Here is a 23,063-nt window from a genome sequence, read left to right on the forward strand (position 1 = left end):
CTCTTCTATGGCAATTTTAGGCCACCACTGGTCATCCATGATTTCCACCTTCTTTAGATAGCTTATTAACTTGGTTATCGCTGAATCCTCCAACGGGAAAGTACCTGCTTCCGCTAAAAGGATTTCATATGGAACTGACGTTTTAACTTTGAGATTGCTTGTGATTAGGTGTTTTTGAATTCTCTCTAATTGTCTCCATCCACAGTTTGACATGCTGCCTCCCCAAACTTCGCAACCATATAGAACAACCGATGTAACTAGCAAACCAAAAAGAGTTTTCTTGGTTTTCCAATCCCACAGTTCAAAAAGGCGAAAATCACATTATATAGGCATGAACTTGCTTAGAAAACACATGCCTTATAAAGCGAAAATGTGTTTGGGTTTGAAAGTGAGTTAAAGCACACGTGACAAATAAAAGATGCATCTAGCCATGAAGGAGGCATATTTGCTCATCTCAGAAAGCTGACTTGGCGTCAAGATAAAAGATGAGTATTCTATTTGTGCGTGGCGTTACTTTAGAAATAAATTTTTAGAACATAAGCAAATAAAAAACAAGATCTTTGGAGAGGGTATATGTGGTGAAATTGCTTCTGTATGCAGACTAGGTATCTTATTCTAATTGTAAAATCTGTTCAGGGATTGAGATATCATTTGAAGGCTCTACCATTCTTTTGTCAAGATTTTAGAATGTTAGTGATCTTTTTTTCAAAGAGAAAGAAGTAACAAGTCAACTTTATCTTCGAGGGAAATTCTTTGGAAATAGTGGATGAATACAAGTACCTAGGTATTGATTTTCACAATAGGCTCAACTAGGAGACATGTAAAACAAAAAGGATTTAAGGAGGATGCAAAACTTCTTACCTTCTTCAGAATAGGTGTAGGAAAGCAAAGTTGTGGGATTGAAATACCAAGAAAAACTATTTTGATTTGTTGGTTGTGTCAGTTGTCCTCTATGGGTGTGAGGTTTGGGGGAGGAGCATGTGAAACCACAAGTGGCAATAAGTACAAAGAATTCAAAAACAACTAATCACTAGTAATCTCAAAATCAAATCAATGATCTCAGATGAGATCTTTTCAGTTGAGGTTGGTTTGTTCCCAATAGAGGCATCGGTGATCATTCGTTTGTTAAGCTAATTAGAAAAGGTTGAAAACATGGATAAGCATTATTGGCCCAAAATGGTTGTTAAGAGGAATTAGACTATAGGAAGAAGACTTGGACGAACTAGAACAGTAATTGGATGGACAAATGAGGAATTATTTTGCATAAATGTCCTAACACTAATGAGGAGATATAAAAATTGGTGTTAGAAAAATATAAGATTGTCATGTGGACAAAACAAATAGGCTGAAAAAAAGCATACTATGTCAAAGCATTCAACCCCACCTAGAAACATGATGAAAAAGTTTTTTTAAGGTATATAGTTAAAGGAAAAGCTAAAATTTTAATCATGCAATTGAGGACTAGTTATCAATCATCTTAGATGTGCAACAAGTAGATGGACAATATCTAAGGGAGACTAGGAAGAAAGGACTTGCATTTTTTGTAGAAAAGGGGTGGTTGAAACTAAATGGCACTTCATCATGGAATATGCAGTTTATGAAGATATCTGCAATCGGTTTGATAACAACTTGAAGGTAGATAGTCTGAATGCTATTTGAGGAAGCAAGACTTCACAAAATTACGAGTTTTTTGCTCAAGATTCATAATAGAAGAACCGACATTGAAAAGAATTTGAAAGTGTGTTAATTTTATGTCTCTTGACCCCTTAGACTACTTAGTCTCGTGGGCATCATTAAAACTCATTTCATTCATTTATTTATTCATAAGAAAAAACATCAAAAAGTGTATTAGTGATAGGAGAATCACCTTCAAATAGACCCTTTGCACATAGTTGTCTTCATCACCAAGGTAATATATTCCAAGAATAGTTATCAAGGAAAGAGGTAGTTTAAAGAAGATTTTTTAAGATCCAAAGCAATATTAACAAATGGTGAGATACAACATCAGCAAAAAAAAAAAAGAGGTTTCTAGATATCAAAGCAACAGGAGCTGGTCAAATTCTTATGTTGTAAAAACCATAGTTCGCAAACTCGTCAAGTAGTTTTTTGGGTATGCTAGTACTCATAAACTGACCAGATTGTTTTCTTTATTTTTTGCCAAAAAAAAATCATTGAATTTTTCTACAAGTGCTCATCGAAACTTAGTGATTTTGTGTGAAAAACTTGGCGCTGGATTATGACATGAGTTTGACATGGGTTAATTACAATTTTGCCTCGAAAAAACAATCTTTTTCCTCTTTGAGACCTCCATTCACCCTTCCATATCACACACAACAAGAAGTAAGCATTCTACAATGAATTGGGAAGATTTTTAGGTGATTATCAGTTAGTTGAATTTTTTTATCCAAGTTTTTCTAGAATTTCAATTTTTTTAAATTTCCTAACCCTTTTTTGTTTTTTAGGGGTAAATGCTTTAACCTGGAGCTATGAACCAGTGGGGCTTGAACCTTGATGGCAAGAAAAACAACACAACAACTTAACCATCACAACATGCCACTATTGGCAAATTTTCCTAACCTTAAACACACACATACATATGTAATATTTCTCTAACAAGACCACTGGCACGGGAGCTACAACCAGCTCCCCTGCAATCCCCTGGCATTTAGGCCTTCGATCACACTTGGTGCATATGATTTGTGTGTAGCTAGTTGTTAACTGCTTTGTCAATGCTGGAAGAAAGTAAAATAACATACCAACATTGAATTGATTCGATTTGCTAAATTTCTGAATCGATTAAAATTTTAATTGTTTTACATTAATTTGAATCAAAAAGTTTCAATTTTTTTTAATTTATTTTGAATATAGGTATTATGGTTGACATACTTTTTTAGAGATTCAAGTGTTTTTTAATTTGTTGAGTTTTTATTGAGTAAAAAAAAAATTGAACTTATTGAGTACTCCCTGAATCCAAGTCTATAAACTATGGCAAACTATTATTCAACCAAAGTTATTATTGAACTTGTGTTGATTATTTTATCAAGTAAACTGAAAGTCGAATGTACTGAGTCAAGCCTTGTATTGATGACTTCTATCTACCTGAATTTTAGCTTTGAATGCAATTTAGCTAATTATTGAACCCTTGTGTTGTTATTCCTTAAAATCTTGTTTGCAATAGATTACGAGTCTCATTTTTTAGCCAATGAGAAATGTTTGTTTGTGTTTGGATAGCTTTTTTCCTTAATATTTGAAAATTTATCTACAAAGCTTAATTATTAACAATCCAACACGTGTCTAGGGAAAAAGTAAAAAGAAATAAGCACTTAGTTATTTCCATTCATGCAAACCCCTTTGGTGAAGTATTGAATAGTGTGCATACCAATAAATGTTGTCTATAATTTCAGTCTAGGTTAGTTTAAGTTTACTTCAATCTGAAGAGCTTCCTTGTATGATTTGAAGAATACTTCTACCATACACTATGTTCCATTTTTTCGTTTCTTGCAAGAGACAAATTAAAACAGAACACCTTGCACAATATGTAATTTTTCATCACCAAGCACCACTTAAGTTTTCTTTTATTGAGTCATTGAAAACTAATAATATGAACCCTAGGTCCTTTAGTGTATGTTTTGACCTAGGGTTTTGTTTCCTTAGATGCATTTATCTAATTTAACGTAATCAAATGCAATCTATTGATAAATAACAAAAATATGTAATCTATTTTCAATTAATAAATTGAGTAATTAAATGCTAATTTGAGAAATGAATAGTAGTAAGCAAATTACAAAAGGAGAGGAGAAAAGTGCATCCTTGGTGTATTAAAGGACATCTAATTACCAATTTTGGAAAGTTACGAGTTTCTATGAGTTGTTTGGAAAAACTACCACCACCTAGGCATTCATGTAGACATCTTGGCTAGTGTTGACCACTTCTGCAGTTACTAGTATTGAGTACGGACACTTGGGACCTTTGTGGTCCATTCTATTCAAGCCAAGAGCATTGGGGGTTGGCATTGATATAGACACAAGTGCCTAGTATGGGTGCTTAGGTCCTTGAATTTTCTTCTGGAGATTTGGAGTACCAAGGTTGGGCATTGGTGTAGATAGTAATGCACTCTAGTGCTGAAGGAGAAACTTCCATAGTGGGGTGCTAAGTCCCCTCTATTAGGTCTCAAGAATTGGAGCACTGGGATTGGGCACTAGTGTAGATAGTAATGCACTTTGGTGCTGAAGGAGACACTTTTTTTATTTGGCATTAGGATCCCCTTTACACATCAACTTTGGATTTAGTAAGTCTTGAAAGTGCTCCCAAAATTTCCGCAACTATTACATAATCTCTATAATAGAGAGGATATATATGAGGGGATAGGAAAAAGGGTTGTGTCTATATGGGAAGCTACCTTGGTCAGCCTTGCAGAATGGCATATTTCAACTTTCACTAAGTCACAAGATAGAAATATTTGTGTATGCAAACCTATGTGAAATGAATAGTGAATTTGTAGATTAGTGAAAAATAGGAAGCCTTGGGAGGTTGAACAATGTTTTGTCGTCTGTGAATGTGTATGGGGACAAGTAGAAGGCAAAGGTTTTTGTATTGATTTGATGGAGGGAGGAAGGATAAATATGAAATTGGGGAATAGAAGAATATGCAATCAAGAAATGGAATCGTAGAAGAAGTGAGGTCTTTTATGTTGGACTTGGTTCAACTCAAGCATTTAAAGCAAGATTAGAGTAAAGGAGGATTAGGGTTTTTGAAACCTAAAATATGGAGTCAAATAGAGTTAATTTGATTTGTGTCTTGGAGCACTACTATTGGTGCACTGACATCCACTTCTGAATTCAGGGCCAAGACTTTCAGAATGACATAGAATCAAAATAGGATTGGGATCTATGCAAATCAATCTAGAAGTGGATGGAAGGCTGAGAATGATGGAAAATGGCTCTAAAATACCATTATGGGAGTTGTCACTAAAATGAGAATTGAAATAGGATTGGGATCTATGCAAATCAATCTAGAAGTGGATGGAAGGCTGAGAATGATGGAAAATGGCTCTAAAATACCATTGTGGGAGTTGTCACTAAAATGAGTGCAGAAACGTAAGGCAAAGATCACAAAGTAGAAGATTTCTGACCTTACAATCATCAATAAAATTCACAAATTAATCATGCCAATTAGTCATGGCTACTAGCAATTGAATCAAAGAATCGTATATTTCCTTCCTAAGTAATGACATTGGGAAACCCAGAAGGTACACACATTATCTACCAAATTAGCTTTTATCGCTTTCCTTGTTTTCCTTAATCATGCCAACTTCTTCCTACAATATTTGTTTGTATGACTCTTATTTCTACAAATATTAGACGAGGTATTGAATCAAGAAGTATTATTACCTAAAGTGGTTGTGGTATTGTTGTGTGTATTTTGTACACTATCAAACACAGAATAAAATACCCAAGGGTACCTTATCCTCTCTTGAGTAAAGCCTCTGAATGCTGAAGATATCGCGAAAAAGGATCAATCAGGGTGACTTCAAGGTTCTTCGTTGTAGGATCTCTACGTGTGGATAAGCACCAGTGGTCGTTGTGAATGCTGTTTCTTCAAGGGGTCTTACGCACTTTAAAAGTTGGTCCGTGTTACTTTTACTTGACTGCAGGAACAGGATTTTTCCTAATGCTAACAAATTCTCAAAAAAGGGGCAAAAGATAGGGTTTTCAAGAGATAAATTCTAATCTAATCCTAAGAATGACTCAATGTAGGCTAGACTTGGTAAGATTCTACCAATTTCAGTATTGCCAAGGAATTACAACTCTACTTGAATTGATGCGATCTTCTAAGGTGATTAGTGATTTTCGAATCATCAAGAGATATAGATACTATCATAAAGATACATATCAATATTTCAATAACGATTGAAGTTTCAAGCAATCTCAATATCTCCAGTTGACCACACAAGGCGTCCTTACAATCAGTAAGAAGCTAGTGGTTTGGAACATGAATCTCACCAAAGATCAAGCACAACACTTAGTCCTTCAAACTTAAATACTACTTCGACTGAGAATGATTCAAGAAAGTAAACAACCATGAAGATAGCCACAAGAATTGCAATAAAACACCATAACTTCAATATTTTATTGATGTCAAAGCCAAAATAGACAACAATTGTTTGAAATTCTTTCTTCACTACTCAATCTTGCTACAAAATAACTTTCTTCTCTCCAAAGCTCTAACTATCTATCTCCTTAATATCTAATCTCTAATAACAAAATGAAAATGAGTGAGGGTATATATAGCATCCTCAATTACAATGAACGGCCCAGATCCAAAGAAGATCAACGGCTGAGATTCTGACACCTAAACCCTAATTAGGGTTTGTTACAAAAAGTTCCCCTTTTAGATGAATATTATCAAATGCATAGCCAAATATTTAATTGGCACAAAAATCGAGGAAACATAGACCAATGATAATTAAGATGCCACATCATTCTATAACAATCGTTCTTCTAAAACCTTGTTCCCTTTCCAATGCTCTTTCTCAGCATATGCAACGAATCTGGACACAATTCCTTCAATCTCAGCAATAGGAATCTCGGGAAGATTCCTCATTCGCTCCTCCAAGTGGATAAGCTGATCAAAGGCAGTGAGAAGAGCCGTTTCCCATCCAGGTTCGAGTTCTTTGATCTTCTCAATCAGGAGCATAGTAGTGAACATTAGATCCCATTGCTCATCTGTGATGACATTCTCATCTTTGCAAAAGATGACCTTGACTCTCTCTTCCAACTCATGGAGGTCCACATCCGTCTCAACTTCGATCCTCCTGCCAAGAATGGTACATAACACTTCAAACACCTTATCCTGAATTGGATGGATGACACCTTCAACTTGATTGCATTTGGTGCTGATGTCCTCGAAAAGAACCTCTTTCATCTGGAGTAGAGTTGACCACTGAAGTAGGTTATGAGCTCCTCCATCCATTATCTTTTCTTGTGCTAGGATTTTCCTTGGTGTTTGCTTGATTACTTGCAGAACAGGAATGATAACATCTCTAGTATGAGCGAAAGCGGCTACAGTTATCATTAGATTGTGGACGATCTCAAGGACCTGGATAGCTCGGTGGATTGTTTTCATCATTCTTGTTGTAAATTCAACAGCTACCATGTGGGATTTGTCAATCCAAGAGCTCATAAGATGAACCAAGCTCTTGACTCTTTTTGCCTCGCCAACTGATTCAAGGGGAAGTGCTTGCACAGGAGATACTGTCGGATCCTGACGTCCCAAGGGCTGATTGAGATGACTAAAGTAGCCTCTCCAAGCACTGACTTCTCTCTCAAGCTTTCTATTCTTTTCCATTTCTTCTTTAAGCTTGTCTTTAAGTGCTTCAAATGAGTCAGTTGCCTCATCCAGTGCCTGTTCAGTAGTGAGGGGACCAAGCTCGAATGTTTCTACATCATACTCTTCTGCAAGAATTTCACATTCATACTTGTCCACTACTAGTGTAGCTATCTGCAATTTCCTGGATCCTGCCTCATCCCTTATTACCTTGGACATCTTGATGGCCTTCTTCTTCGTTACTTCTTGGGAATTTCCTATAAGGCTCTCTAAGTCAATTACATCATCTTCATCTTCGACCACAATCACCCTCATCAGTCTCTCCTTTAACCAATCCGGAATGGCAGATCTTGTCTCTCTAACTTGTATTTCCTTAGGTAACGTTTCATTCTCTCGGAGAGGAGATGTCGCCTCATCATCATTTTCCTGATCCTCCTGTAGCTCATCAATTTGTAGAGGTTGACTTGATGAATGCTGAGGTGTTTGTCCCTTCTCTATTTTATCATTCTGTACCATGGATTCCATAGATTCATCAATCTCAGGTACCATCTTCTCTTGACATTTAGCTTGACTTGCCTTCTTTCCATGTCAAGAAGATGTGCTTGATGGACGATCTCGATTGGCCTCTTGCTTCTTCTTGGAGGGTTCTCTTTTCTTAGGTCTTTCTTTCCTCTTTGCGCCTCTAGGATGAGAATTGCCTTCACTTGCGCTCACTCCTCCTTCTTCTGGTCTTTCCTCCAAAGTAAAAGTCATTGGTATGTTCTGTTCTCTTAACTTCTGATGTTGTACATCTACCCATCTGCGAGTACATGACAAAACTGGAGCCATCAAAGCTCTCAAGTCCGAAATCTCAGGCTCGCTCCAATCTATCTTCACTCTCTTATCTTCCTTGTCATAGGATGACTGGAGATGTCTGCCACTGTCCTGAGCTTGATCGGCTACTCTGTAAACTTTGCATTTCCTGATGAAATCTAAAGGTAATCTAGAATGCATCTTCCTTTTCACTTCTAAATCACTTGAGAGATTTATCCAAAAGTCCTCTACCTGAAACTCGTGTTTGTACTTCTTACTAAGTGTCTCCTCCATATAACCATGAGGATCGAAATTCTCCCTCGAGGCAAAGAACGTGAATGAATATAAAGCCAGTTCCTTCTCTGCATCTTCCGAGGCTTGAGTATTAGGACATACCTCAACTGAATTCCCCAATATGATGGGCACGGGAACTCCATTTCCATGCTTGTGTCTGAATGCCTTTGCATAAGCTGCCAACTGTCTGGTCACCTCAAGTAGCACTATCCTGTCTGTCGGATACCTTGGCAACATGTAGGGAGGTGAAGGACATCCCTGAACTCTAATGTATGTAAACTTTTGAAACTGGATGAACCATGCACCATACCTCTTCACAAGCTCTTGTGCATCCAGAGATAGTCGATTGTGAATCCCACCTTGGAATATCCTAGTGATGTTCATCGTGAAGGTGTCATTGACTAACTTGTAGTCGCCTCTAGGAGGATGATGCAAATGAACATAAGAGTCACAAACTCTCACTTCTCCGGGTCCTCTTCCGACCACTCCTCTGTGAGGTAGCCCTGCATATTCGAAACTCCTGATCAAGGCATATATGACGTATGAGCTCATGTGGAACAACTTGGTAGGCTTTAGTCTTCTTAACTGCACATCCAGGCAATGGCTAATAATTCTAGCCCAATGAATCGTTCCTTTTCCTTGGACTATCACTTGGATGAAGTAGAACATCCACTTTTCGAAGTAGAAGGCTTGAGGAGCCCCTGTAACTCGATTGAGCAAAGTTATCAAATCTTTGTACTCCTCCTGGAAGTCGATCCTATGTGGTGTGTTGGGAGTCTTGCTCAAGCGAGGACGACTTTTGAGCAACCAATTCTTATTGATGAGATTCAAGCAAGTGTCGGGATCATCTTCATACATTGACCTGGCTCCTTCTAGGCTTTTGTAAATCATATCTTTATGCTCTGGAAGATGAAGAGCTTCACTTATAGCCTCCTCTGAAAGGTAAGCCAAAGTGTTTCCTTCCTTGGATACGATCGATCTTGATTGTGAGTCATAATGGCGGGCACACTCGATCATCAGCTCATGACACTGGACTACTGGGGGGAAACCGGCCGCCTTGATGATGCCACTTTCAATTATTCTCTTAGTGACAGGTGATGGCTTGCCAATGTAGGGGACCTCTCGAAACTTCTTCATACTGAAGTTTCCCAAGTTGGTATCTCCGATATTGCTCCATTTGGACACGATCCTGGTCTCCAATTCTTCATTCTTCTGATCTTCCTTCATGAGAGCCGGGCGACTAGTAGATGCTCCTTCCTTTGGAGTCGCCATCTTGACACCTACACAAGATTTCAAAATTAGTTCTCAAGCATTATATCTTGATGTGTAGAAATTAAGACTCAAAAGGAAGATTAAAGATATTAATTAGGAAACTTCATGATAAGTCTAGAGTTATCATTTCCTAATTAACTAATCAACACTTAGTCTTCTCAAAACAAAAGTTCAAAATTCAAATCTTCAATCAATGGTGTCAAGATGATTTCGCCATACCTCCTCTTGAGTATTAAACTCTAAGGAATGATGCAAAAATAGGTGAATTTCGCTAGGCAAAATGTAGATCAAAGCTCTCCCTTGGATAAAATGCACCTCCTTTAGCCTTCACAAGAATCAATTCCACTTCCTTCTAGTCTCCAACACTTGAAATAAATTCGCTCCAAATAGACCAGATTTCGCACCTCCTTCTTGCTCTCCAAATTCGCACTTGAAGCAATGATTTAACGATTTGAATGATGAAAAAAAACACCTCCAATATATAGAGCGCCCACCCCTTTTCTCCCTCTAGGCCGACTTGGCAAAAAGAGGTTAAAAAAATAAATAAAATTGTAAAAAGGAGGGGCCGACTTGATAAAATAAAATAAAAATAAGACCTTAAGCGCTCTATATTGAATTTTAATTTCATAAAAATTAATTTTAAATGCCTTAACAATAAAAATTCGATTTTTTAAGGCTCAAAATTAATTTATTAAATGTCAATATGTCCTTTATTAAATGCCAATTTAATTTTAATTAATTTCTTTTTCAAAGGCTTCGAAATTTTGAGGAATTTGGGGAATATCAATGCTCAAATATGGTAAAATAAAGAATGCTACTAACTTCGCCCTGGACCCTTGGCAAGGGTCAGGAGCGAACTTTCAATTTTGCTCTTGCATTCCTCATTTCTCTTGCCCAAAACTTCACCTAGGTATTTAAATGGCATTTCTAATTGGAGTTTTGAATTTGATTTCATTTGGTCTTTAGGAGGAAAGTGCTATAGGATTTTTTCGCCCTGGACCCTCTGAGAGGGTCAGGAGCGATTTTTCACTTTTGCTCTTAATCCTTCATCATTTAATTGCCAACTCACCTTGTGGGGTAAGCGATGATCTCCTTCACTCGTTCCATGCATGCTTGATTTGCTTTTGCAACGCAAAATAGGGACCTCAAAGATTTTCGCTCTGGTCCTCCAGTGAAGGTCAGGAGCGACTTTTGTAATTTAGGCCAGGATCATCAAGTTTTGGATGTAATTCCTTGTTCATTACGTTTTTGGAGGACCTTTCCACCTTAGCACAACCTTGCCTTAGCGCGATCTTGAAGGGAAGTTGTTGGTTTTGCAAATTTTGCCCTGGGCCTTCAGAGAGGGTCAGGAGCCAATTTGAGTCTTTTGCACAAATTCTTGATCATTCCAACTTCAAATTGCTCTTAAGGCATAGAACATCATACTTCACTGCCCACTGAGTCTTGAGAACAAAATATCATCTCGAAATGCAAGGAAAATGGGTATACTTAGAAATTTTGCCCTAGACCTTTGGAGAGGGTTAGGAGCGATTTTCCCCATTGTCATCAAAAGTTGCATTCCTAGCATCTCAATTCCACTTCAAGGCATCTCAAACACAATCTCTAACTTGTGTCTAGGCTTAGCTTCATTTAATTTTGGAGGAAAAGGTTGGATATTAGGTTTTTCGCCCTGGGCCTTCAGTGAAGGTCAGGAGCGATTTTGCAAATTCAAGTTTATCCATCTTTTGCTAGCCCTCCAAATTATCTTCAATGGTCAAAACACACCCTTCCTCACTCCTTCAAGCAAGATTTTGTCTTAATTCTTCAAAAAAAAGGAAAGAAACTTAGAAATTCGCCCTGGACCTTCAGAGAGGGTCAGGAGCGAGTTTTCAAACCTGGCGTCCAAATTATATTCAATGGGTAAAACAAACTTGCTTTCATCTATTCCAATCATAAAAATCACTTTCACCTAGCAAGAAATGTGCCATTTGAAAATTTCGCTCTGGACCTTCGGAGAGGGTCAGGAGCGAATCTTGCCTTCTAGACCAAAATGTTTCACTTTTCATCATGAAATGCCTTTTCTAGGGAAGATTTCATCTTGTTTCACGCTATGAATAAAAGTTTATGTCCAAGAAAGGTTTAAAAGATGTGCGTAGAAAGAATTTCGCTTTGGACCTTGAGAGAGTGTCAGGAGCGAATTTACTCTTCTTGGGCAAAACTCCATCATTTCATTATCTTCAATCAAGTCTGGATGCTTTATCACACTCATTTCGTCCTCCACCATGCCTTTGATATCTCAATTTGACCAAACAAGGTCAGGAATGACTCTAATAAGTTTTTTCGCCCTGGACCTTCAGAGAGGGTCAGGAGCGATTTTGATGATTCCCGCAAGATCCTTCATCATCTCAAGTTAAAACTCCTTAAGGTGGATGGAGAAAGTCGTTCATTTTCTACTCATGTCCAACACTTGGTCCTCTTTCGCTGTAAGATGAGGGAAATCAAAATTTCGCCCTGGGCCTTCAGAGAGGGTCAGGAGCAATTTTTCCCTTAGCCTTCAAAATTCATCTTTTTCCATGCCTTCAAATCTTCAAAAACATCAAGTCACGTCCAATCGTCCCTCCTGGAGATCCTACACAAGGCAATTAAAAAAATCAGTGATAAATATGCCTTAAATAACATTTTCGCCCTGGACCTTTGGAGAGGGTCAGGAGCGATTTCACCTTTTCTGGCTAAACTATCCAAAATTTAAGTCTTCAATCACTTCACAAGGCAGAGTCAGGTCATTCTCAAGGCCAGGAACCAGTTAGCAAGCCTTCTCAAAACAAGAATTTGCACTCAGGATAAATTTCACCCTGGACCCTTGGAGAGGGTCAGGAGCTATTTTTGTGTTTCAGGCATCATCTTACTTTCAAAATTTGATCAAAACTTACCTAGGCAAAAACACACAATTTCACCTTCAAAATGCTAACACTTAATCAAAATTTGGATTTTATCCTAAAAAAACCCTGATTAGACCTAACCTGAGACCTATTTGACTCCCCTGACAGGCTTACCCTATTTCAACAATCTCAATTCTCGGGAGGATGCTTAACAATTTTCAAAATTTGATTGGACTTAGCTCGAAAAACATCAAAAGAAACCCCTAAGGTTTAGCCCTAGCCCAGACAGACAACTCACTCACTCAAAACCCTAAAAGCAGAGAGAAGAACAAGCAAAACAAGAGCAAAAAGAGGGGTCCCCATTCTAATGGGGCGATGTGTGAAATGGTCACAATAGGTATTTATAGACAATTATTGATAGTGCTTCTTTCCTTTTCAATTTGCCAGAAAGAATTCTTTGAGGTTGAGTCCTTGTTCAACCAAACGGCTTATTCTAACTACCTTATGTAATAGTTTATAATACAATTTTTCAAAATAAATATTATCTTCTGTCATAATATGATTAAAATCTTCAACAAATGTACTAAATAAAGGAAGGAGGCTAGAAAGACTAATTATTACAATTCTTTTTCATGTAAGTTTTTGGTTGATGGAAGCCTATTAATCCTCTATGCTTTAAACTTCAAGAAATTTCACCGAAGTCCCGTTCTTCCATCTTAAGTGAAAACATTAAATCCATTAACATTCCCCTGTAATGTAAAAGCTCTCATACTTTTCGGTTTCTTCCATGGCTCTGCACTATATATAAAACTTGGTACTCAAACAAACAATTCATAGATATAATGAACAACATCAGATCATCCCTATTCTTTGGAGTTCATAGATATAATGAACAACATCAGATCCTACCTATTCTTTGGAACAAAGTCATCTTCAAAATTAGATGCAGTCTCTTCTACTTGATTTTCAGACAATTCCATATTGATAGTCCCGTCCATCTTCTTACACACAAATAGGCTCATCATTCTGTATAGTCCCGTGCATATATACAAGGTATAAATTGGGGATGCTCACTAAAGCTCCAACAAACCTATGCTAGATTTGTAATAGCTTTGCAATACTTTTAAATTTCAGTAAGATTTTGTGCCCTAATTTGATCATACCAACAACATGATATCAAATGTATAACTTAATGACACTGACAGCATAAAAGGCTTAAAGTTATTTTTGTTTATAAATTGGTCTCTTTTTGAAATTAAGCCTTTGTTTTGCATATCTAGGTGCCTACGGGCTCTTCACTCTACATATCAAGCTATTGAAAATTTTGTTGTTTAGCACTGTTGTATTATGTTAAAAAAAATTGCAAAAAAATAATTGCAAAGGTCATCAAAATTCTTGATACAAATGTCAGATGAAAATATACTGCCAAAATCTAGGTAGGTAGATGAATACTTCCCCAGACTACTAATATGCACTATTGTTAGTTTTTTTATTAATATGATTATGATATAGTGAAGCGCTTCCAACAATTTTTTTGTTATAAGTATCCATCAATATTCTGTTATACTTTGTCTCTGTAAGGAGTTTGCATAAATTTCTCTATGAAAGTTAATGTTTATTGCCTAAGGATTTTCCACGTATACCATTTTTATTCTATGATACTGAGCTCTATTGGAACCTCTGCCGAAATCAGACCAGTCTGGGGCAGTTTCTAATTCCAGCCTAAATCCTGCTGAGGTCCGGACAAGGTCAACTCCTGGACCTGGCCATTTGGCTTGGTTAAGTCTGAAATCTACCTAGGCTGAATAATCAGGCCCAAGGTTGCTCCAAGGGTGAACCTTGGAAAGATCTATAGTAGCTAAAAAGAATGTAGTGTTTCTTCAAGTTTCCGGAACGGGGATGAGGTTTTGGTGAAATCAACTTTTTTTCCCAAATTTTGGGGATAGTAAGTATGTCTATTAATTTAACTCAAACAAACTAAAAGCAGGTGAAATTTTAAAAAGTAAATAAAATATGCTGCTTTTGCAATGGCTTTGTAGCCCTTTAAGGTTTTTAGGGATCTTAAGCATTTTTTTCCGTAAAAAAATACCTTTTTAATTTTATGCACCAAATGGAACAGGCTATCCAGTCCTAAAAGAATGGAAAATCCCATCCAAGTCCCCAAGTCCTTGGATGTTGGGGACATCACCTGGACCCTTAGGAATGTGTTTTTGTGCAACACTGAAAATTTTAAAAGAAAACTTAATCCTAAAGGTGCACTTTTTGAAAGATTCAAAATTTGTTTAAAAGCGATAAAATTATGAAAAATATAAATGATATTCAATTCATATTTTGAGTTTGCCAATTCGATATTGATTCTGAGTAATGCTAATAAAACACAAACCATATTAATTTATCTTTTAAAATTTATGATTTGACAAGTGACATTGCATTATCCATTCAGTGTTCAGTTTTTTACATTTTTTGCCAAATTATGATTATACATATCCAAAGCCAGCCGTAGCAAACCTGGGGGAAAAATGTCAATCACCAGAATCATAGATTTTATCACATCAATATTAAAAGGCTTGTTTACTGTGTTTGGCTCTGTTTTTTAGCTCACTCTGGATCTTCTATTGTAATTCGTATAAAAATGACCAGTATTTCTTCACTGTTTATCAGTATTAATATTAATAAGTTCAGATTTTTTTACTACTAGAAAGAAGTGAAAATTCAAGTAACTGATGAGAGAGGCCAATTTGACTTTTAGGTAAAGTGTGTAGAAGTATTGCTTGAAGCGGGTGCTTCAGTTGATTCTGTTGATAAGAACAACAATACTCCTCTTCATTATGCCTCAGGTTATGGGCAATATGAATGTGCTGAACTTCTACTTAAGAAAGGAGCTGCAGTGTGAGTTTCTTTCTCCTTTGGCTTCTTGTATGATTAAATCTCTGATATTTCCTTTAGTTGGAAATCTGAAACGACTAACAAGTAGAAGCATTCAAGAGCATCTCTAACTTTTAAAGCATAGAGATCATCTACAGCTTCTCTCTTTGCCATACTAAGATAATAGGAAGTATAAAGAAATTTTTTTGAGGCATGGTATAAATATTGTTCATGTGCTTCATGTATAATTGAATATTTAGATGATACTTGACTGTTTGAGTAAAAAGCTAAATTGCATTGACTATGCATGGACAGGACTATGGTCAATTTGGAAGAGAAAACACCCTTGGATGTTGCAAAGCTGAATAAACGCCCGCAAGTGTTGAAGCTCCTTGAGAAATATGCATTTTGTAATTAACCTGAGATTATAGAGGTAAAATATGGTTGGTAATGTCAAGATAAAATTGTTCCACTTGACCAGTTCTTTACTCCATTGGGGTTGTCATGGATACAATTAATGCAAGTGAATTTTAATCTGTACTTAGATCTATCAAGCATAGGAAGTCCATTGCAAACGGTATATGAGGCAAATATGGTTGGTAATGTCAAGACAACATTGTTCCACTTGACCAGTTCTTTTCTCCATTGGGGCTGTCATAGATACAATTCATGCAAGTATATGTTAATTTGTACCTGGATCTATCAATCATAGGACGTCCATTGCAAACAGTTTGTTTATTTATATAAGCAATTTGCATGTTATGTTATTATATAAGCAAGCATATTATGCTATTATATAAGCAATAAGCAATTTGCATGTTATGGTATGGTGCTTTTTTACAGTCTGCAGTAGGATGCACGTATAGATAAATTACACCAATATTTGTCCCCTTGAATGAAGTGGACTTAGAATACACTGAAGAAGAAACTAATAAAAATTCCATCTAAGTCAGTAAAATAGCACCATGAGATGTTAGATGACCATCTGGCAGATAAAATCTTAGCATGTAGATGGGCGTCAAATAATAATCAATGTTCCCTTAAATGAAGTGGATTTAGCATACACAGTAGAAGAAACCAACGGAAGTATCTATCCAAACCAATAAAATAACATGAGTAATTAGATGACCATCCAACAAATAAAAAATTTAAAACCTAGATTTGCACCAAATGAATTATCAACCCATCTAATCCATTAAAATAGCAGAATGAGTTGTTAGATAACCATCCGGGATGGACATCAAGAGGACTATATGCTATCCCATAAATGAAGTGGACTTATCATAGTGCCATAGACTACAGCAGAAACCAATTAAAATATCTGTTTAAGCAATAAAATAAATAGTGCAATGAGATGTTAGACGACCATAGGAATTCAAACACTTAGATGGGCATCAAATAATATAATAATTTGATAGTAATGAAGATTCATACGTATGATCTGGGTCGACAGCTGTATATTGGACACAGTACCAATTGCACAAATTGTCCCAGTTCTCTTTACATGACGTGGAGTTTGGTACTGGTGTCATGCAAACACGTGCTGGTTATCCTCAGCCATTCATTCCATATGTGCCACTGAACTCCTCGTCTGCTGTGTCTGTTTAGGAAAAGGATGCAGGAAAACAAGAAAGTGATTATGAATTTTGTGTTTTTGGTTCTAGAAGGTGGACTATCCTTCCATCGACATAGCTGTAGTTCTATCTATTCTTGGTAATAGGACTGGTAATTGATGTATATTATTAAATTTTTGCTATCAAAATATTTTTTACTATTTTTAGTAGTTAATTTTTTATTGTAAATATTTAGTGATAATTACAAAATCTTCAAGTTTGATAGTTTTTAAGTACATTTTATAAGTATGTTTATGAAGTTCTTGGAAGTGTTGACTCTAGTCTTTGGGGTGGATTTGATGATGATTCAAGTGGTGTCGGGGTCATGAACTAGTTGATAACATTATTATTGGAGGTGGTTTTGGTGGTGCTTTAGGTAGTGGTAATGGGCTTGGTTAAAGATGTCAAGAATAGTTAAAGATACCAAGAAGTCTTAAAGATGTTTTGTTGATTCTACTCTATTCTTGTATTGCTGATATTAATTGCATGTTCTCGCTAAGAGATTTTGAATAATTTTATGTATTAGATATTTCAATGTAAGTTTTTGCAGTACTGACTTTTGTTTATTGGCAGTTTTGATATTTTTTGAAGTTTGGTTCCAATCATATGATCAAATCTTTAGGTGAACTTTTTTGAAAGCATCAAGGCTATGATGTTGGAACAAATTTTAAGTAGGAAACAATAATAAATACTTGGTGTTTATTATAAAAAAATGCATGCTATGGTGTGTTTATTGAAGTTTATATGTAGGTTATATTGGAGATCACTCAGTTTCTCCATATAGAAGTGGGTGGAATGACTACACTTCGCCAAAAAATGACTATGATGGAAAGAAATTGTATACGGTCCATAGAGAATGACCATCATGAAATGCATTTAGCTTACATTGAGTGTTTTAAAGTTTAAGGGATAAAATTAGTAGATACCCTAATATTAATAGTAGAGCATGAGCCAACTTGACCAAAACCATTATATAGTCATTGTATCCATGAATAAATCATAGAAATGGTTGATGAACACATCCTTCCATGAATGAATCATGGGAATAATTGATGAACACGTCTCCCTTGAAACTTACTTGAGTATAAGAATTAATTTTGAAAAGATACCTATTGAACAAGTAAGTGTATCATAACAAATGAAATTGTTGGAGTTAGAGACATTGAAATGTTGATCTTGAAAAGCAATATGGAAAGTTGTAAGAGAATGTCAACATAAGTTATAAGTTATGAATTCGTAAATACACATGCAAATATGTACATATTAATTACCAAAAGTATTAATAACAAAGTAAATATGAACATATTAATTACCAAAAGTATTAATAGCAAAGCAACTGAGTTACAAAACAAAGTAACCTCCTCCATCCAATAGTCCTTACAATTCAATCCCTACTAAACCCAAGCAACATTCTACCGATATTAAATTAGATAAGAAAAATAAGGGTGTACATAGATTTCCTTTTGAACATTAGAAATATGTCCTTGCATGTCTTCAAATTACTCTAAGAAATACTAATGAAATGTGTATTTGAATATCTTTAATGTCTTTTTATTTTTATTTTTTTTAAAAGGTGGCAGTGCCACTTAATATATTTTATTTATATAACGCTGATTCAAAGAGCTCCCGGAGAAAAGAACCAGTAAGAAAAAATATAATCCTTGCTCTACAATACATAGAAAGGTTGTGAGAATTAAATCCCAAATATGCCAAAAAATACAATATCTTATAATGTCCAGAATACCGAGTGCCACAAAACATCCCCCAATATCGAATGCTTTCTAGAATATATTGAACAAGGTGCAGTCTGAACCAAAACATTACGAGAGTTGTACACATTTACATAGCAGTCCACAATTTGTCTCACCTATGTATTTATCCAACTTACAATCCGGCATGCTTCTCAAATCGACATCCATTCACAACATACAGATACAACAGAACCACAAGACCCTGCACTTATAATACCACACATACCAATTTATATCATTATGAAAAAGACCACTGCATAGCTATATGTAATATTATCCTATATCCATATCCTCCAAAATTTTCCCCTTGAGAATTGGATAAGAATCGAAATCACAATTCAAACCCATCATATTAAATTCCTCCTTGGAACTTCCCATATTTGCCAAATGATCTGCAACCCGGTTCCCTTCTCTATACACATGTGAAATGGTAAAGTTTGCAAATGTATCAATTAGTGTCCATGCTTGTTCAACTAAATATCTTATCTGCCAATTATCAATATTTCTCTTTATGCAAGTGTTGATAATAATAGTTGAATCGCCTTCAATGTGAATATAAGAGATGTTCAGTTTTTTTACTAGTAGAATGCCTTCAAGTAAAGCATATGCCTTTGCAAAGTTGTTAGTACCCGGTGGAATAAACGCAAATTTCAAAGCAAAAACACATCCTGTGTGATCCCTTATGCATACTCCTATCCCTGCATCACCCGAGTTCCCTTTAGAGGAGCTATCAAAATTCAATCTGAAATGCATTGAATCCGGAGGACACCATTTCACTTTATTTCTATCAATTTTACTAGTTCCCACTCTCAGAAGACAAGGTGATACAAGAATAGAGATGCCTTTCCAGCAATTAATAACTTGACCATCCCAAGAAGTAAATTCCCTATTTGAATTGAACTGATTTGAAACATGAGCATTAACCAGTTCTGATACTGATTTTTCAATATAATTGAAAATATCAGAAAGAGGAGATGTTTGCTTTCTAAAAATACGCTTATTTCTTTCCCACCAAAGTGACCATACTACTATGGATGGGATCACTTTCCAAAGACATGCAAAAAGAGAGGATGAATATAAGATTGGCCATGACTGGAACAAATCCCATACATTATTTGGAAGAGAGGTGCTAAAGGAAAACTTATCAAGCACAAACATCCAACAACAGTGAGCAAAATCACATTGGAGGAGGAGATGATCTAACGTTTCACTGTGTTCACCACAAAGTACACAAGCAAATGGATGTACAATATTCAATTTAACAAGTCTTTCACTGGTGAGTATTCTCTTATGTAGAGCAAGCCAAGCAAACATCCCTGCCTTGGGAAGAACATTGTTGTTCCAACAGAAATTGTAGGCTCTTTGTGAATAGGATTGAATAGACATATGATGAATTGCCTTATACCCTTCCTTGATAGAGTAGTTTCCATTCTTTGCAAGGCACCATATCAATTTGTCCAAACCATTAGAGATAAAGATTATGCGGTTCTTGAGAATTAAAGAAAATTTTACCTTTTGACCTAGGGAGATTGGGAGTAGAGTTGGCTTCTTCCAAATGACACAATTTGAAGGCTTCTCAAGATCATCTATGTAATCATAAAGGTGAGAACCCCAATGAGTAGTAAATATAGGGGTCACATCTACTAGGGATTCCTAAAGATTAAGAGGGGGGAGACCACTCCATGAATCATGCCAAAAGTTGACTTCTTTGCCACTATGTACTTGCCACGATAAGTATCTAGTAATCATATTCCTAGAGTCCATCATGAAGTTCCAAACTACAGACCCTGATGGAGGATCAAGGATAGTAAATATACGTGAAGGGGTAGGAGTATCTAAATACTTTTCTTGCATAAGTTGACACTACAAAGCATGTGGTTTTTCATATATATTCCAAACTAGCTTTCCCCCAAAGGCCTTATTCCTTTTTGAAAGATCGTGCAGACCCACCCCACCTATAGATTTGCTTGGAGTCATTTTGTTGAGAGACACAAGCGGGATCTTTTTATCTTCTGAAAGATTACCTTTCCAAATAAAATTCCGAATAATTTTCTTGATATGAGAAATAATAGATTTCAGGGCTTGAAGGACTGAAATGTAGTAGTTTGGAATTGTAGCCAAAATAGTTTTGACAAGAAGGATTCTGCCTGACAGAGATAACCATCTAGCTTTCCACACATAAATTTTTTCTTTTTAATATGTCAATCACAAAATTCCAAAAAGAAGGTTTCCCTGCTTCCATAAAGAAAGGGATACCCGAGTACGATGATGGAAGAGAATCCACTAGAAAGCCCAACGTCTGGATAATGTTGTTAGACACCATTTCAGAAGTATTGAATGTGAATAGTTTAGATTTCTGCGCACTGATTTTATGTCTAGATCCATAAGTATATATGTCCATTATTTTCTTAATATGCCTTGCTTCTTGTATATTGGAACAACCAAATAAAAGTGTATCATCTGCAAATAAAGTGTGGGTGATAGAAATTGAGGTATTAGGGATGCATACCCCCTTCCAAAGACCCAGACTCAACTTCTTATTGACTAATCTACTAAACGTTTCTACCATGATAATGAAGAGAAAAGGTGATAGTGGGTCACCTTGTTGAACTCCTTGGGTGGCTCGAAAAAAACCAGAAGGATTACCATTAACAATAACTGAAAAATGTGCTGCAGAGGCAATTTTCGATCCATTTGCACCACTTATCCGAAAAAACAAACTTTTTAAGCACTCTCAAAAGAAAGGACCAACATAATTTATCATATGCTTTCAACATGTCTAATTTAGCTATGAAAGCAGGGGACTATGAAGAGTTAATTGAGTGCAAAACTTCACGGGCCACAAGCGCACCTTCTGGTGTTTCCCTACCAGGAACAAAACCTCCTTGTTGAAGAGATATTACTTTAGGTATCAAGGATTTTAACTGGAGATAGCTAGCTTTTGTGAAAATCTTGTACACTGAATTACACAAGGAGATAGGCCTAAAATTTGCAAAAGATTGAGGGTTATTGGATTTGGGGATAAGAGCAAGATGAGTTAAATTGAAGTATAATGAAGTATAATTACAAGGAACATTCATATTTTCGATATTGAAGTATAATGATTAGAAATTAAGACACATTTTAAGAAATATATGTACTTTATGTCAATTCATTTCTTAATTTCAAATCCCTTCTTAATTATATTGAATTGTGAATATGATGGATCGTATAAACCCCTCCCCTCCCCCTCTCTCTCTATATATAATATTAATTATAAATAGTTTTAAGATTTATTTTTTATATTAAAATTTTGATTCTATTTTTTAACATATAAATTTTAGTTGATGATGATGAAGATTTTACTGTCTTATAAATTAAATTAGTCTAAACAACCTATTAAAGTTTGTAGATAATATAACTTGTTTTGATTTTCTTGATGAAAAATTTCACAACCATTAGTTCTTTCCTTCCTTTTGTAATCCATAGACATTCTAATTCAAGTTCTTAAGTAAAAAATTGTATTAAAAATTAATCTAATTAATAATAATTTAAAATCAAGTTTAATTTAAGTGAAACAAATTAATAGAACAAATATTTTTGAAATCTAAAAGCTATAGCATGACATATTCATTAAAAAATAAACATCATTTAATTAATTAATTAATTTATTGATTATTTAAAGAAAATATTAAAATATATTAGTATACTGATTAGTTTTTATTAATATCTTATTTTTATATATAATTTTATTTTATAAAAAAAATGATATTATAACACTAGTTTCTAAGAATATTCTACAAAAACATTTTTTCATTTAACAAACCATTACCAAGTATTTATGTATATATTCTATTATATTCATATTTATCAAATTTTTGAATGTTTTTTAGTTAAAATCAATTTTTTTAATAATCAAAATACACTTCAAATAATTCATTCAATAATCTTAAGCTTTTAATCTATAGTAATAAAAAAAATTTATTATGCACTCTCTCTACTAAATTTCTCTAATATCTTTATCTCACCTTAATCTATAATGATTAGAAAATCCTCCCCTTTTTCCTAAATATTTATTTTAACTTCTTAAAAAGGAATTATAAAAATTCTTAAAAAGAATTTTATCTTCAAAATATTTTGTGCAATTTTATTGTTGATCTATTAGGTGCTATTATGAGATATATATGGTTTGTCTTCTTCTTTTGAATGTATAAAATAATGACAACTACTAAATTATATTTTTCTTAGATTTATGTTCTTAAAGTAATGCATACAATTTTCAGATAAAGGTTAAATATGGTAAGCAAGAGTCT

General features: G+C 35.2%; 1 protein-coding gene across 3 annotated transcripts in view; it reads left to right on the top strand.

Moving 5' to 3' along the window:
• Nucleotides 1–16,174, top strand: part of LOC131046864 (ankyrin repeat domain-containing protein 2A) — a 103,012-nt gene extending 86,838 nt beyond the window's left edge. For 2 of the 3 annotated variants that reach the window (XM_057980664.2, XM_057980666.2), the window contains exons 7-8: nucleotides 15,292–15,431; nucleotides 15,723–16,174. In XM_057980664.2, the coding sequence (XP_057836647.2) occupies nucleotides 15,292–15,431; nucleotides 15,723–15,825 (243 nt within the window). In that variant the 3' untranslated portion in view covers nucleotides 15,826–16,174. The remainder of the gene's footprint in view (nucleotides 1–15,291; nucleotides 15,432–15,722) is intronic. The other variant, XM_057980665.2, reaches the window with a different exon arrangement.
• The last annotated feature ends 6,889 nt before the right edge of the window (nucleotides 16,175–23,063 follow it).

The sequence above is a fragment of the Cryptomeria japonica genome, chromosome 4 (genome assembly GCF_030272615.1).
Source record: "Cryptomeria japonica chromosome 4, Sugi_1.0, whole genome shotgun sequence".
NCBI lineage: Eukaryota > Viridiplantae > Streptophyta > Pinopsida > Cupressales > Cupressaceae > Cryptomeria > Cryptomeria japonica.